Genomic DNA, 15,559 nt, shown 5'->3' on the forward strand with positions numbered 1-15,559 from the left:
CTTGCATATTGTTTTTCGCTTTATTGTTCGCCGTGTGTCGTGTCAACGCATCAAGATGACCGCGATAGAAAACGTCTGTTGACAGTACATTAAGTTGCTGTGCAATGTAGAAGTTTCATGCGATGAGCATTTTTTTTTTTTTTTGTAGACACAATTCCTCCCGTTTGCAAATATTTACACATCTTCGCAACCTTTAAAAGCCAGTAATACAATTGATGCACATATTAAAATTTCAGCCGTGACCGAGCTGATCTTGGTTAGATTGCAAAATGTTTTTTTTTTTTTTTTAAACACCATTCTTGGAATTTCAGTTACAAACGTTGCTAAAATAGAAAGACAAAGATTAGAAACTCTCAACACGGATTTCCACTTGTACCCTGCAGTTGTTGCGGCAAATTGGTTTCTGGCTGTTTTCATAAAACAGCTGACATGCTTGCAGAGACTTTAGGTCCAATTCAGCATGGCCAAGTTTGTTTCAAATGATCATAAAATTGTCTGAGAGTTGTTTCCTGAAAAGTGATCGATGCTCCAGCAGTTTCCAGTGCACGTTTGCAAGTGAAGCAAGTTGACGTTCTTGCGCTTCATGTTATCCACGTTATTTCAAAGTTAAATGATATGCTGGAAAATCAATTCATCTTCCTGTTCCTGCTTCTACCTTGCTTCAGAATATTTTGGAGTGTCTTCTCTTGCTCTCTTACACCACAATGTCAAAGGCATGATGATTTGGACAACCTGTTCTTGTACTCTTCCACAAACAAATGTATCAGACAGATGATTGATCTGGGCATCTTCCTGTTCCTGATCTCTTCTACAATGTCATGTCCCAGACAGGTGAAGTTTCCTGTTCCTGCTCTCTTCACCATTTTATGTCTCAAGTGATGGATTCAATCCTTTGAGGTTACAGTTCCTGTTCTCAGACAAATGATGAATTCAAACATCTTACAAGGTTCCTGTTGCTGCTCTCGGCCACCATCTTATGTCTGATTTGGGGGAACCATATGAAGTTCCCGTACCTGCTTTTTTTCTACCATGTTATGTACCAGACACGATGAATGTGAACATCGTTTCATTCCTGCAATCTGACACTATCTTTGATCATGGCTTGGGCTATCAACGGAGGTTCCTTTTCCGGTTCTGTCGTGTCTCAGACACATGATGATTTCAAACAACTTTTGAGGTCCCTGTACCTGCTCAGTGTCTTGAAGAAATAATGGATTTGAGCATCTTTTGAGGTTTCTGTTTTTGCTCTTTGCCACTACCTCGACTCATACAGATGATAGGCAGCAGCATTTATGAAGGTTCCTGCTCTCTTCCACCATCTTCTGTCTCAAACATGTTGGATTCAAGCATCTTTTGAGATTTGTGTTCTTGTCCACTATTATATCCCTGACAGATAAATGGAGGCTTGGAGCATCAAAAGAGGATCTTGTTCCTCGTCTCTTTCACCACGTTACGTCCAAGGCAGATGATGGACTGGAGCATTGACTTAGGTCTCCGTTCCTGCTCTCTTCCATCACTTTAGGTTCCGGACAGATGATGGACGGGTGCGTCGACAGGCTCCATCATCCTGTACTTCTCCTCCAGGAAAGCTTCAGTTCTTTGCAGCTGGATGAGCGGTTTGGCATGCGAGCTGAGTCGGCTCTCCTGGTTCCTCTTGTTGTAGATGTTTACCCTGTTCTCCAGCTCGGGGCTGTTTTTGGTGGAACCGGTAGGACTGGGCGGTTTCAGGTTGACGGGGTCCAGGCCCTTCTGGCTCAGACAGGAGTCCTCGGACAGAGAGGAGAGCAGCTCCTGCACAACGGCGCTTGGGCTTCCCCTGGGCTGAGGGGCCAGGGGGCTGCTGTAGGGCGGCGGGTAGCAGCGCTGGTCGCTGTAGTCGGTGGACGTGGACGCCTCGCGCACGGTGGAGCTGCAGTCGGCCGACGATCCCGCCGTGCGGCTGCTGATGCGCGATGCCGTCGTGGCCGAGGCTTCGCTGGCCGAGCTGTTGGTGCGCCGCAGTCGGCCACCGGCCGCGCCATCAGCGCTCACCAAAGACGGAGGGAGCTGGCTGGGGTTGTTGGGCAAGTGGACGTCAATGGCCGCCGTGGTGATGATGCGAGCGGCCGGGTCGGGGATGCCCATATCTGCAGGAGATGCCACAATGATCCACTACACGGATAGCGGCACGCTGGAGTGAACAGGATGTGGCGGATTCTCACCACTGCTCGGCTCGCTGTAATACTGACTGATGTAGTTGTTCATGTCATCCTGGCCGTGGTGATCTGAAGAGTGGAAGAAAGAGTGACGCTTCAGAATTCACAGTGGCGCTTTAGACATAGCAACAAAAAATACGGCACTATCAATGTTTGCAGACCTTGACATGGGCTGCATCCATCGCGTTGTGTTACCGTAATTTGCCTTAAGTTATGAGCTGTCACAGCTGGACAGTTTTACGGTCCATCTCGGCGTGCCATTAGAATATTGATGTGGACTTCAAGATGCGTCAGAAGAAAGCAACAGTGTTGTGTTTTGCAGCTTCCTGCTAGTATTTGTTAGGCTTTTAGTAACCATAAAGGCACTCAGTCCTTTTGTTACAAATTGAATGGGAATCCGAAGAAGCAAATAAAAATCACAGTTCTTCAACCTTCACTTTCGGGTTCACTTGTCCGTGTATCAACAATCATTTGTCGGGCAGGTCTCAAGGCACCCAGACCGCAACTTAGCGCTGAAAACACCATGTGAACGGTGCCTTGTGCTCTGCGGCTATCTGATAGCCAAAGGAGACAAAGGAGTCGCCTATTCCAGACGGTTACCTGAGGGCCCGCCGGGCTCTCTGACTTTAGCCGGCCTGTGATGATCGGAGACCCCGGGGGCCAGTCCGTCCACCTCATGGAAACTGCTGCTCGGTTTACCCCACATATGGTGGATCTGCATGGCTGCTTCCCGCTCGGCCACCAGATCCAGATCCTGCTGGGCCAGGTGGGCCCTCAGCTGCCGGATTTCAAACTGAAGGGAGAGAAAAGGAGTGTTGAGTTCATTTCTTCACACAGATAGAAAGTGGACAGTCTGTATTGTACAAGGCACAAATCCGAAAAGAATCAGATGACACTTCCCATGAAGCCTACAGCAGAGCCCACAAAGACTGTATGGTTAGTTACAGAAACATTTGACTTACATATAAAATGTATAGAATAAATAAATAAAATGCCCTCCATCTATTTACTATACCGCCTTTAATCTACTTGTTGAAGTATGCAAAAAAATGTCACCATTATGGAACATTATCTTTTTCACAGTGCTTCATTGCCCTCTAGTGGTGACAAAGCGTCATTACTAGTTGAGTCTCTTACCGCCTGCTCTTGACAGATCTGAGTGAGGCGGTCGAGCTGCTCCTCTCTCACCGCCTTTGCCTTCTCGTACTGCTGGATCTCCAGCTCCATCTCAACCTTCACCTGCAGCACGTAGGCTGAGACAAGACGTGACAGAAATACATTGCTCAAGATTCTATTATGTCGACAGATTTATTTTCATTTCTAAACAAAAGAGTTGGTTTGTTGTAAATATTCAGGCATCTAAAAACAATGAAAACATTTGTCCATTCAGCATCAAACCTGCCCAGCCTAAATTTTAAATGAATTTGAATGTGTTCAACCGCCATCACCACAACGAACAATGTGCAGCTAATTGGAAAACCACAAGGGGGAGCAAGGCTGTTAAACCAACAGTGACTTCCAACAAATAGTGTGTTCTGCTCTCCGTAATTGGTTTACCAGTTTGCCCTTAGCGACTGCCTCAGCGGAACAAAAACACATTAATTAGGACAGCATAATACCATAAGTCATGTTAAATAAATAAAATAACAAGGAAAGGGACAATTGAGGCAACAAGCTCGAAAGGGGCGCGTGCACGCTAGCACGGACGACTGAGTTGTATAAGTACTAAATAAGTAAATTGATAGCACACGCTTTGGCATCAACAACAACGACAAAAACTAATTAAAATTGGTTTATATATAAGCAAATTTTGACTTATTTTCCATGTCCATGTATTGATTATTAATGGGAAAGTTGCCCCTGCCAACATGGCCGCCACATAGCACAGTGGTTCTGCTGCAACACGCTGGCAATTTTTGAACACTTCAAAACTTGCAACACACACGTAAATAGACACACACAACGTCAGCCTTACCGTCAATGACCCTTTTGACCCTCCAGATGCGCAGCGTGATGATGAGACCAATGGCATCCCAGGGGCTGCTGGGGCCGTTGGCCACGGTGGAGGCCACCATAGGGGCCAGCGAAAGGACGATGATGGCTCCGTCGAACACCTGAGGCGAAAAAAAGAAAGAAGAAACACTCTCTGAGCGGTGACATTGAGGCAATGACACTGCAGTGAAAGGAGCCCTCGAGGCGGGACTAATAGCACCCACGGGAGCTTACCTCCACTTTGTTCTCGATGTAATCCCATATCCCTAGGACCACGATCCTGAAAACGGTCTGAAGGATGGAGACAGAGAGAAGGTGACACTGTCGCTAAGATGCGAGACGACAAGGAGAGCCTAACTAAACCACTGCGGGATAGCGGATGCCGTGCATTCGGCCTCGTAAGTCCCAATAAAGGAGCAAGATGGTGCATTTACTGCTGCTGTGCGCATGGGCTCATTCCTTGCGGCTAACCCGCTAATGAATTGAAATGTTAGCAGTGGGCTCGTCAAGTCGGAGGAAGAAAAACGTCCCTGGCTGTGAAGGAAGCAGTGATCAATACTTCAAGCCCTGTGCTTATGTGGAGCCAGAAGAAAAAATACACTTTCTGGATTGTGGGCAGCACAGTTGTTGAGGTATCTGCATCACATTTAAATTGTCCTCATCTTAATGGATAATATAATTGGAGTCTCATAAATGATGTAAAGAATTTACATTTTGTAAGATTTTCTTTCCAGTGTGGGCTCAATACTTTTAAATTCACAGATTAAGTTGCATTTAACGCCCAAAATGGATTTCTTTGAGCCCGATGCTGATTCGGCAGAGTAAAATTTTGACTAAATCAGCCTAATAATTAAAAAAATATATGGAATGATTAGAGCTCGGAACTGACCTCGGTGAAGAACACAGACAGGATAGCCAGGCTGATCCAGTGGATGACACCAGCAAACTGGGATGCATTGTTAACTGCAGAGAAGAAGAAACACGATTGTTCGTTTGACACAGACGGATGATCCGGGTCCAGCAAAGAACATACGTGTGTATTTATTGCGCTAATAAAATGTATATCATCTGCCATTAAACACATTGACATTGGCCACATGTCATGTGACCTTGCGCTTAATGATAAACGAGAGCGTCTTCGCCAGGACAGATGATGCGGATGAAGGTGACGTCGGCTTGTCGTGGGTCACACCGCTTGGCAACGTGTATCAACAGCGGAATGCTAATGGGGCTGTTAGCTTGCGCAGACCATGATTGATCTCATGCCTAAGGTCAGGACAGAGAAGGTGAACTAGTGTACCAGCAATACATAATCAGACCGCTCTTACGAGAATTTAAAATAGCAATTTCTGACAATTTTTCAGTGCGTAAATAAAATTCGTCGGATTACATCACAGCGATCCTTTCCCACCTGGGATCATGTTGAACAACGTGGGACCACTCATCTCATTAAAAGTTAAAAGATAAGGGACGTGCATAGATGAATAAGACATAAGACAAGACTTCCTTTGGTCTTTGTGGACGTTTTCCAAGTACTAATCATGTTATCTGAAGTACAACTACACAGACTTCCCTTCAAAAACATTTACAAATGTCCATATATGTCTATATAAACATAAGACAAAAAAAAAGTGACTTGAGAATATTCCTAATAGCTTAATGCTAACAGATAATGGAAAACGTCTTAGACGTGCTAACAATTAGCATCAATAGTCACGAGGTAATTTTATGAGCAACGGATACATAAGCACTAATGGCGAAGCTGTATGTATGTATGTTAGATAAAGTACAATATTATGAAGGATGAATCTATTTTGTCGTTTTTAGGGGAAGGTTTGGATCGTTTTAAAGGCGTTTCCATTCATTTAAAGCACTGCATATCAAATATACTCGCCTTGTATGCTTCCGTGCAGCAGTTGTAGTTCAGCGGTGACTCAATAAATGACAAACGATGTAATGACCGACTTTAATCATCGCACTGATGACTTGGCAGAAAAGTTAGCAGCTTGTTCACTGCACATTGGCCACAGTGGTGACATGCTACACTGTGTTTCCGGGTGCAGACAAGCGCGGACGCTCGTCAATTAAAAGCAACAGCTGGACTCCTAAAATGGCATCTGTCTACTCACACTGCAGCAGTTTGGTGTCGACGAGTAGCTCCAGAGTCAGCAGCAGCACCGCCAGAACTACGCAAGCCACCAGGACGCAGTTGAAGCCGGCCGACGCCAGGCACACTTGCCACAGAGCCGCCCGGCCCCCGCAGCACGGCTTCAGCCAGTTGGACCTGGAAGGGGGGAAGACAGATGAATGGAGGAGGTGCTATTAAGTGATGGCCGCCATTTTAGGTTCTGACGGGCGAGGCGATGACAACATTCAAAGAACATTATTATTCCTAAACTAAAAAAAAAAAAAAAGACAATCATTGTTATTTTTTTTTTAACTTAGGATCAATATACAATTTTGGCGTGCTATGGAGGAGCACAAGAAAAAAAAAAAACATTTATGTCTCCATGAGACATTCATGGAGCATTAGTGAAGAAGATGGAAGGAGCGCGACAAAATGGCGTGCGATGTAACTCACACTCTCCGGAATGGAATAATAATTCATTCTGACGTTCTCACTCAACCCAGGCAGGAAATGTATTAATTTCATAAAGCTGTAAAGAAACGCCGCCTGAAAGCAGGGAACATGGCCATGACGGATCACTCCCAGCTCCCCAAACTTAATTTTGGGGAAATCACATCGAAACAGAGCACCTGAAGTATTCATGAGTAAGTGAGGCCGAATCTGTGGTAAAGGGAGTTTGGGGGGGGGGGGGGGGGGGGGGGGGGTCACTTGAACGGCTCTCAGGGTCACGGCGGGTTCGGATGAAATAGGCGTGCATCTACGGAGATAATGCTGGAAGGATGGCGAGAGGAAAGGTTGCTGCTGCTGCTTCATGAAGACATCAGGGGGGAAGGGGGTGGGGGGTGTAAGGTGAGCTGACAGGAGGGCAAAGCGAGGGGATTAGATCATGAGGGCGATCAATAGCGGGCCGAGATGGACGTGATGGCGCGTCAGCTGCGGGAGAACGTCCAGATGGAATAAAGACCTCAGGCGGAGTGATGGGGAAGGAGCCGCAGATCGGTAACTTTCACTCACATGTCCTCTGACGCATGCGTTCCATTAAATGATCTTCAAGTCGGCTTGCTGTGTGTTTCATTAAGCGCTAATAAGTACGGAGCACTCTATCAACTCACCGGAGTTATCGATTGTTACACACGTGGGCAAAACCAGGGCTAAATAATAAAAATAATCATCAGGACCAAGTTGCGCAGGTCTGGCAGGCTTCTAAATGATCGATCGGAACTCCTGATGAATGTCTTGATTGCGCATTTACAACAGAGCCACGTAGGTCAGCAAACGAGCGCGGCACGCTGGGGCGCAGACAATTAGATTTTCCCACAAAGTGATTCATCACCGGGAGGCGGCGAGCAAACGAGCGACACTTTTCTGCATGGCCAACACTTTGTTATTTATTCATGCTGATGAATACTGTTAACATATGGATTATTGCACTAATTGGGGACCAGCAAGACGAGATCCAGACGTATACTCAGGGGCGAAACATTAGGGCCCAGCTTTGAGCATTTTTTTTTTTCTAGTTTTCTCTGGCTTCCCTGCACTTCCAACAAGAGTTTGCAGAATTATCCCTTGGCTCTCCACAGATCCTCCGCTGAGAACTGACATGGCAGCACTGGTCTGGTCTGCAGAGAAATGGGCCAGAGATTCCGAGCAAATGAAGATGGATCGGGCTGCATGCGTGTAGCAGCAAACAAGCTGTCCTTGATAAATAGCTTTTCGCCCGGACACTCCATCGCTCCTCGCTCTCAGCCTAAAGCAATCTCGCACTTTGCATGTCTGTGAATATTAACAAACCCTCGAACCCGGCACTCTCAAATGTCATCTATTGTGTCGCACATGGGGCCAAGCGGGAGGGACAGCTTGATGAAGAGGATTGTTCCTCTGAGTGTTGGAGATAGAGTCAAGGTGGTGCTGGTGGGGGAGAAATAGGAAGAACGACGTCCTACTCTCTTTTCGGGCATCTATCAACACAGCAGCAGGTATGGTGCTTAGTGCAAAAAAAAAGAAAATAGTATGGCGGCCATAAGTCACACTACTATCTTGGTTGAGCACTACTATTGCCTGCAGTCTTCATACGCAAAGTATACATAAAAAAAATAGAAAATAAATAGAAGAGGATTAAATGAATAAATAATTAAATAAGGTGATTTAAGGGGAATTTATTTCAACAAATAAAAAAGGCTGTCTATCATTTCAAATGCACAATACTGCCACCAACAGGACTGGAGTGAAAAAGGATCACAATGGGTGTCCCGGATTGTTCGGTTTTCGCTGACGTCACGTCAAGTGCAGTTGTTTTGTTAAGATTATCTAAAGATAATTTGGAGCCGCTGGTAGTGATGTGAATGAACAAAACAAACAAAAATATGGGTGAATGTTTGCTAGCATTTTTTATCTGCTCTCCAATCGCTTTCTCCTCCAGTCAACGTGGCAGTTTGACCCCTATGAACCATCTGTCATTGCTGTGTGCACCTCGCCATCTGACCCCTGGAGATCAACGGCATATGCTGCTGTTGCTCTGGACAAGCGGCGGCTTACCAATAATGGCGGTAAAAGTTTGGAAATCATTTATCTTGGTCTTGTTTCCTCACGAAAAAAATGACCTTTGAACAAGGGTGTGTAAACTTTAGAAACACCGCACACTCTCCAAATGCTATTATTCACCAAACTAATCTAAAAATAGATTGTTTAAAACTCCTATTACGGTCTTATTTACTCCTATTATAATGATCACTATCCGGGTATTCAGATTACGCAATCTCGCTTGACATTAATCAAGACAATCATTGTGTGAAATCACATCTTGAGCCTCCATGCAGAGGGCGGGTGCAGCCAAATTCTATTAATAATTGCATCCAGCTCACCACTGCACAGAATCTGCAAGTACCGCTTGTGCCCCATGTGGTCGGCAAGAACATCCACCACCCACACCGTTGGTTGCCCACATCTCCCGACTGCGCAAGACTAAAAGTGCTCTTCCACTCCTAACCAAATCAAAAGCAAAATAATTAACACATTCAGCAACATGGGAGTGTTTCATATTGAAGAATTTTCCCTCACGTGACCAAAAACAAACAACTTTTCTTTCACCACTGGTTAAATTGTCATCAATTGGACCCAGAAGCATGTCTGGAATTTAAATCACAGCAGAAAACATTGCGTCATGGAAATCCCATACACATGATTACACTCGCATTGTGTGAAGAAAGCGCCTGCGTCATTCCTATGATGCAATGCATGCGTCATTGAGGCTGCCAAAACTGGTGACCGTCTTTTTCCACTCAGCGTGCATGTGAAAGTGCGCAAGACTTTGTTCTAGTAATCAGAAATGCCAATCTGAAATGCTCACGGGCAATCCTATATCATATTGACGGTTCTCCTCTACGCAACCTAGAGGCACGGTTACCGTTCAAATTAATGTTTAACCTTGGTTGTATATTGCAAAAAGCTTGCATTCGAACAGGGGTGTGTTGACTTTTTATACCCACTGTGAGTTCCAATAACAGATACGTTAAGAAAAATATCCAACCAGATTTCACACTTAGTAGTGTATTTTTATTTTTTTTTATCTTAGAGGGGTCCACATTTTTTTTTTTTTTAAACAAACCCTAAAAATTCATCAGCAGTGAAAATGTTGAAAAAATTTCTGCATAAATGAAAAAAATACCCAAAAGTCAATTATCTCAGGGTACCAAGGGGGATCCAACCATATTTCAGGTGGAGCCAGTGCCCCCGTGACCCCCCCTCTAGCGCCGCCAGTGCTTGACAGATTTTGACGCCAAAATGGTTTTAACTCGCACTTGCTGACAGGAGCAACATGGAAAGGCGTATCATGGACCGAGCCAACAACACGGCGATAATTGTGATAAGAAAACATCAACCTGACCTCAAGGATAGAAAAGGAAGCGCCACAGGGCCCAGTTCCAGTTTGCCACTAACGTCTCTGCTTTGTGACACATATCGACATTGAGAATGGAAACCTCGCTCAGCGGAAATGGAAGCAGCAAGCAAATCTGATATAATGACAATAATAAACAAATGCAAATTCGGACTCTGACATGAAATGTGCCGATAAGGACGCAATAACCAGTAATGGAGAGCGTGACGGCAGGATAGATTATAGCCAATCCCGTCTCATTAAGGGTATAGCACACATTAAGGCAACAACAGGCCACCGTATTACTGGAATTTTTATAATTGGGGTGGCAACATCAGTCATTGTGTGATTACATTTGGGGCTTTTGGCCATACAAATTAGTGAGAGCGAGATCTGATTATAATGATTAATCTAGCTCATTTACCGCTTCTGTGTGATCTCTGATCCGACAGTGAAAAGAAAAAAAAAATAATCAAAGTGGAGCTCATAAGCAACTCTTGAGCTGTGGGCTGTGACATCACATAAGATTTGTTTTGAGGATTTTAAATTGGAACTAGCATAGCTGGATAAAGTCGCCCGAACCTTTGCATCTATTTTCAAGAGTCATTGCTTTAATAAAAAAAAAAAAAAATTCTGCAGTGAACATGTGACATTTTAAGACATACCCCTCTCGGTTGTCCTCTTCATCCGGGTTGGAGATGAGCTGAGATCCAGCCAGAGATACATCCAGGGCGGCCAGAGGCAAGTCTCTGTAGGTGAAGCTCAGCAGCTGAACCGGGGCCACGCGCTGGTTTTCCTCCTCCACCTGCTGTGAAATCACCTCCAGCTCGGAGGAGGCAGCTTGAGGAGGGGCCCTGTCGTACGAGCACAGCACAAGAGCAGCGTTACGAGTCGCCGGAGGAGACAACTGAACAGGGGGGGACGTAAATTTCAACCTATATCAGGTACATAAATATCTTCATGTGCCATCGGATGCAACGAAAGCCTTTTTTTTGCTCATCTTTTGACATTCGATGGCGCACAAGTTGTCTTTGCACACCACCTGTTCTTTGGAAGGTCAGCTGTCATTTTATCTGCCAAGCGAGTCTTGAAATTTAAATACGCAGGGAGGGTTTGCGATGGGGCAAGCTGAGCCAATGGGGAACAAGGAGAAGTCACCCTACAACGGGGGTCTGACGTGGCTTGGCGGTGGTCCAAGTGAGGCCCGAATAACTTCAATAGCGGGGCAAGACCGAGATGATTTCCGTGCTAGCTTGAGCAGAACCACTTTCCTGTTAAATGTCAATGTAAGCAGAAAAATAGTTTTCTGTCTATTTGCTTGACCTGATTCCAGATGAGAAGCGCTTTCATGGACTCCTTTGAAAAATACTTGAAATACTACAATGGTGCTGTTTGACTTTGCAACACAAGCTGTTATTACAACTATTAAAAAAAAAAAAATCCAGTTAAATAACACAAACAGTATCTTGCATATACTTGGCACCTCAAGCCACCGGCAACCAGGACACTAATCAGTCATGACAGACAAACCGTTTAGCGCATCAAAACCGCATTTCCGGCCAATCAGAGAGCGGGCCAGCAGCCATTATGACCGAAGCCCAGCAGAGTGGCTGCTTGCCATCGTGCACGGGGAAGAGACACGACTTCACATCTCAACACTTGGCTTCTCTTTAACCGCACGAGTTAGGAGATTGGACAAATTGTGTGTGATCGCAGTAAGCGCGACAAGGACCGAGTCCAAAAAGCTGCGTAAACAATTTGGTAAGTGTGCATCAGGTTTATTAGTTTTTACATTGTGTTTCAAAGAGAAGAGCAACTTAATTGGTGTTTTTTGTGTCATTTTGGAGTCGAGACCAGGTGGTCAAAGTTGTGGCGCGTTTTTGGTGGATTTGATTAAGGATCAACCTTTTTCTTTATTTTTTTTTTTTTTTTGCCAATTAAGATCATTTACAGAAGTCATCCACGTATTGTTCTTGAATGCTCTTTTTTTTTAAAAAACTTTTGCTTTTAACTTTCGATTCAAAAGTGTCATTGTTACAGAGTGCTAAGAGTGGTCGTATTTCCAGCCAGATGTCTGGAAGTGGGCCACTCTGCCCAATAAGTTTGTATCCAGACACTTGGCTGCTGCTTGAAGCGCAGCAATTCACTGTCTTGATATCATCAGCAAACCAAGACAAATGTGCCAAATCAATTACACGGGGACAGGCTGCACTCGCCGGCAGTAGCTCAGACACCAGCTCCTGACACCGAGTACATTATTTGCAGGATCACAGCATTGTTGCCCTGACCTGTACTCCCGGTGCAATTTATTGTTAACCAAAGTACAATGGCGCTCTAAGTGTAGTTTTCTCCATAGACTGACATGAAAAATGTCTTTTACTCTGAGAACAGGTCAATAGCAACTGTGAGACAATGGCGAACTAATCTGGACATGGACACGTAAAGTACAATTTATTATTGTGTTTTTTATTTGGGTTTCACCCCGTCATCATTTTTACGATCGAGAAATAACAGACGCTCAATTTCTGTAAGTATAAAAAAAAACAAAAAAAGATGATTCAAATTTGCCATTAATTTCAGGGGGGGAAATCTATCAGGGGATACATAGGTCTTTTTTTTATATATAATTTTGTTTTGTTTTTTATTTATGAATCAAAAGTACAAATGTATCGGTATTTGGTATCGGCAACTACTCAAGAGTTGGTATCAGTCTAAAAAACTGGTACCTCACTTTCCAAACAAACAAACAGGAATCCATGCATATAAAACTCCTGTATTCCCTAAATACCATTTTTTTTCCGTGTAGAACCTTAAATTAAAACTGAAATGACATCTATAAATGATTTCATGGTGAATGTAAGAGGCAAAATGATAATTTCCCAAATATTTCCCGAGCTAACCTCTATGACAAAACCTCAACCACAAACAACAGGGCTGCTCTCGTGCGAGGGGCATCCTGTCAAAGCCAATCAGTGTGAAAATAACTCCCCAAACCTTTGTCAACACAAAGCGTTTCCCATGTGCCGCCCGCCCGCCCGCCTCACTGAGCGGCCGCGGGCTTGCCCCAATCCCGCTCACAAGCAGTCATCACCTTCCCGCTATTATCTACTTAAGCACGATTGGCCACAATAGTGACGTCCCGACGCTTCCAAGCACCCTGCGCCTTTAACCGGAGAACACAGCTGACTGAATCCAATTTGGATTCACCTCCCCCCAGCCCTCGACTCGGTTCCCCCTCCCCTTCTCCCTGCACGGTTGTCATCAGAATGCGGGGCTTGTCTGCGGGACCACACACACACACACACACACACAAGGAGTAATTATTAATAAGAGAAGATGACAAGTGAGCATCCCTCATGAATGCTAAGAGGTGGCAGCAGACAGGAGATGATTGTTGTACTGTAGATGAGGCCCCGCTGCCCCTTGTTCACGAGCCCTCACGGGAAAATATGCAGAGCTAATCATGACCCGACCGAGACGGAGACGCCCTTTCGCACGAGACGGCGTGTTCATCAATAGAGATTGAGGATTTCACAGCCTCTCGGAATAAAAAGATGCGGCGAGGGCTACTTACTGGTGGTTGCTCATGTCGAAAGGCTTCCGACGGATGGTCACGCTAAATCAGGCCAGGTGTGAAATCACAGGCACAGCAATCGTGACCTGGCTTGGCTCCCTTTGGAAAATACAGAAAACAAATGAAAAGCATACATTCGAATATAAAGTATGGTACAATATTTGGATCCAGCACAAGCAAAAGTTTTTGGATCTGACACTTTGCATTTGCTTCTTGGTGGCGGTGGCGCCTTCTTCTTCTTCTTCTCACCTCAGCCGATGCTCTGTTTAACTATTTTCCCAGGGAGCACTAAACTGTAATGGATTTTAAATCTCCCTTAATATACGCTCCGCTCTGTGAATCTGTGGGGCTGAGGAACACCACACCTCTTGCATAGCAAGTACCGAGGGATGCTAGCTAGCCCCCTTGTGCTGCGGGACAGAAGACCATTCAAGTCAAGTTACGTGACGAGCCGCCTTGAATGGAAGACTCTCAACCTTGTCGCTTAAACTTGCAACAACTTGAGCAATAAAATGCAAGATGAACTGCTGGTTGCTAAGAATAAGAAATTTGGTACAGCCAGTCCATATTTGGCACCTTTCACAACACTATAAATAATGACCGAGAAGCATTTATCGTTTCCATACAAAGGCAAAAAATGGATTCAACAGATTTTTTGCAATAAGTAAGCTACACCCTTAAAACCACTGGGGTTATTTTAAACTCACCCGAGGTTATTTTTAAACCAGCAGTTTTTAACAATGTACAAAATGGGCAGAAAGTCATTCTTAATAACATTTCCTTGTCAATGTTATTTCTTGGAACCTATCCCGGCTGACGAAGGGCGAATTTGCAAAGCAGCAGAAAAATAATCATTTACAACAATGGACAATTCCTCAGTAACTTAACATGTACAATTTTGAGGAAACCAAAGTAGCCTTAGAAAAGCAACGTAAGACCTTGCAAACTCAACTAGGCCTCCACTAGGACACCGTTCTGCCAGATGTGCAACATTTAATACATAAGAACAAGGCTAAAATGCATTTTCTACACCTTTCCTCCATATATTGGGTTACTATATTGTCTTATTTGTTTTAAATGCTAAGTTCCTAATTTAGTTCCACTCTATTCTGCAATTCCTCCTCAAGGTGATTCACTGGGCTTGTTGGGGGATATGATTAAAAGCAGACAACTTTCACCTTTTTTTTTTTTCATCCGTGGTTTCCAATCATTCCTAGAAGGGCTCCGTCACGGAGATGTTTGTCAAAAGGCTGCAATGTATTCACCATCTAGTTTCCAGCCAACGAGCCTTGGTCTATTTCTGCACAAGGCTCATCCTCATCAAGATGCATTTGCAATCATGTCAAGCGAGGCCGACAAAAATTGTGCTCGGAGGCCCCTCGGTGGGGTTCTTCTTCTTCTTCACGATTCAACCAACGCAAGGAAGGAATAAAGGAAGGAAATAAAAGCACACTAACCTCCCGCGTTGCCTTGCTCTACATAGTGGGAAGAGTGGTCGTGACTCATTTGCCCTCGCAGTGACGACGGGCACATCTCCCTTCTCACCGATGATGAAGATCACAATGAGAGGAGCTCGGATCTTGGCTTGAGTGGGCTGACAAATCCGCCGAGCACCAGCGTCGCCTTTCCGGGGACACAGCGCCACAAATAGACCTCCTCCGCCGACGCGAGGGCACCATGCTTCGGCAGCGGGCGACGCCGTCACCGAGTCCGGGGAGACGGTCCCATCGTGGGAGGGTGGCTCGTGAAGATTTTTTTTTTTTTTTTTTTTGGAGGGTGTGGGAGGGGGGTTCGGG

The 15,559-nt window shown here is 44.9% G+C and overlaps 1 protein-coding gene across 1 annotated transcript; it reads right to left on the reverse strand.

The window, feature by feature from the left end:
- Position 1: 1 nt before the first annotated feature.
- Positions 2-15,368, reverse strand: tmem266 (transmembrane protein 266). The gene is made up of 11 exons (XM_049724071.1): positions 15,221-15,368; positions 13,764-13,862; positions 10,855-11,043; positions 6,317-6,471; positions 5,077-5,150; positions 4,422-4,478; positions 4,171-4,309; positions 3,333-3,448; positions 2,796-2,988; positions 2,202-2,264; positions 2-2,126 (listed from the first exon to the last, which is right to left on the reverse strand). Exons 2-11 carry the CDS (start codon positions 13,775-13,777, stop codon positions 1,519-1,521), a joined length of 1,608 nt encoding a protein of 535 aa, XP_049580028.1. The 5' UTR covers positions 13,778-13,862; positions 15,221-15,368; the 3' UTR covers positions 2-1,518.
- Between the last annotated feature and the right edge of the window lie 191 nt (positions 15,369-15,559).

This window comes from Syngnathus scovelli, chromosome 6 (assembly GCF_024217435.2).
Source record: "Syngnathus scovelli strain Florida chromosome 6, RoL_Ssco_1.2, whole genome shotgun sequence".
Taxonomy (NCBI): domain Eukaryota; kingdom Metazoa; phylum Chordata; class Actinopteri; order Syngnathiformes; family Syngnathidae; genus Syngnathus; species Syngnathus scovelli.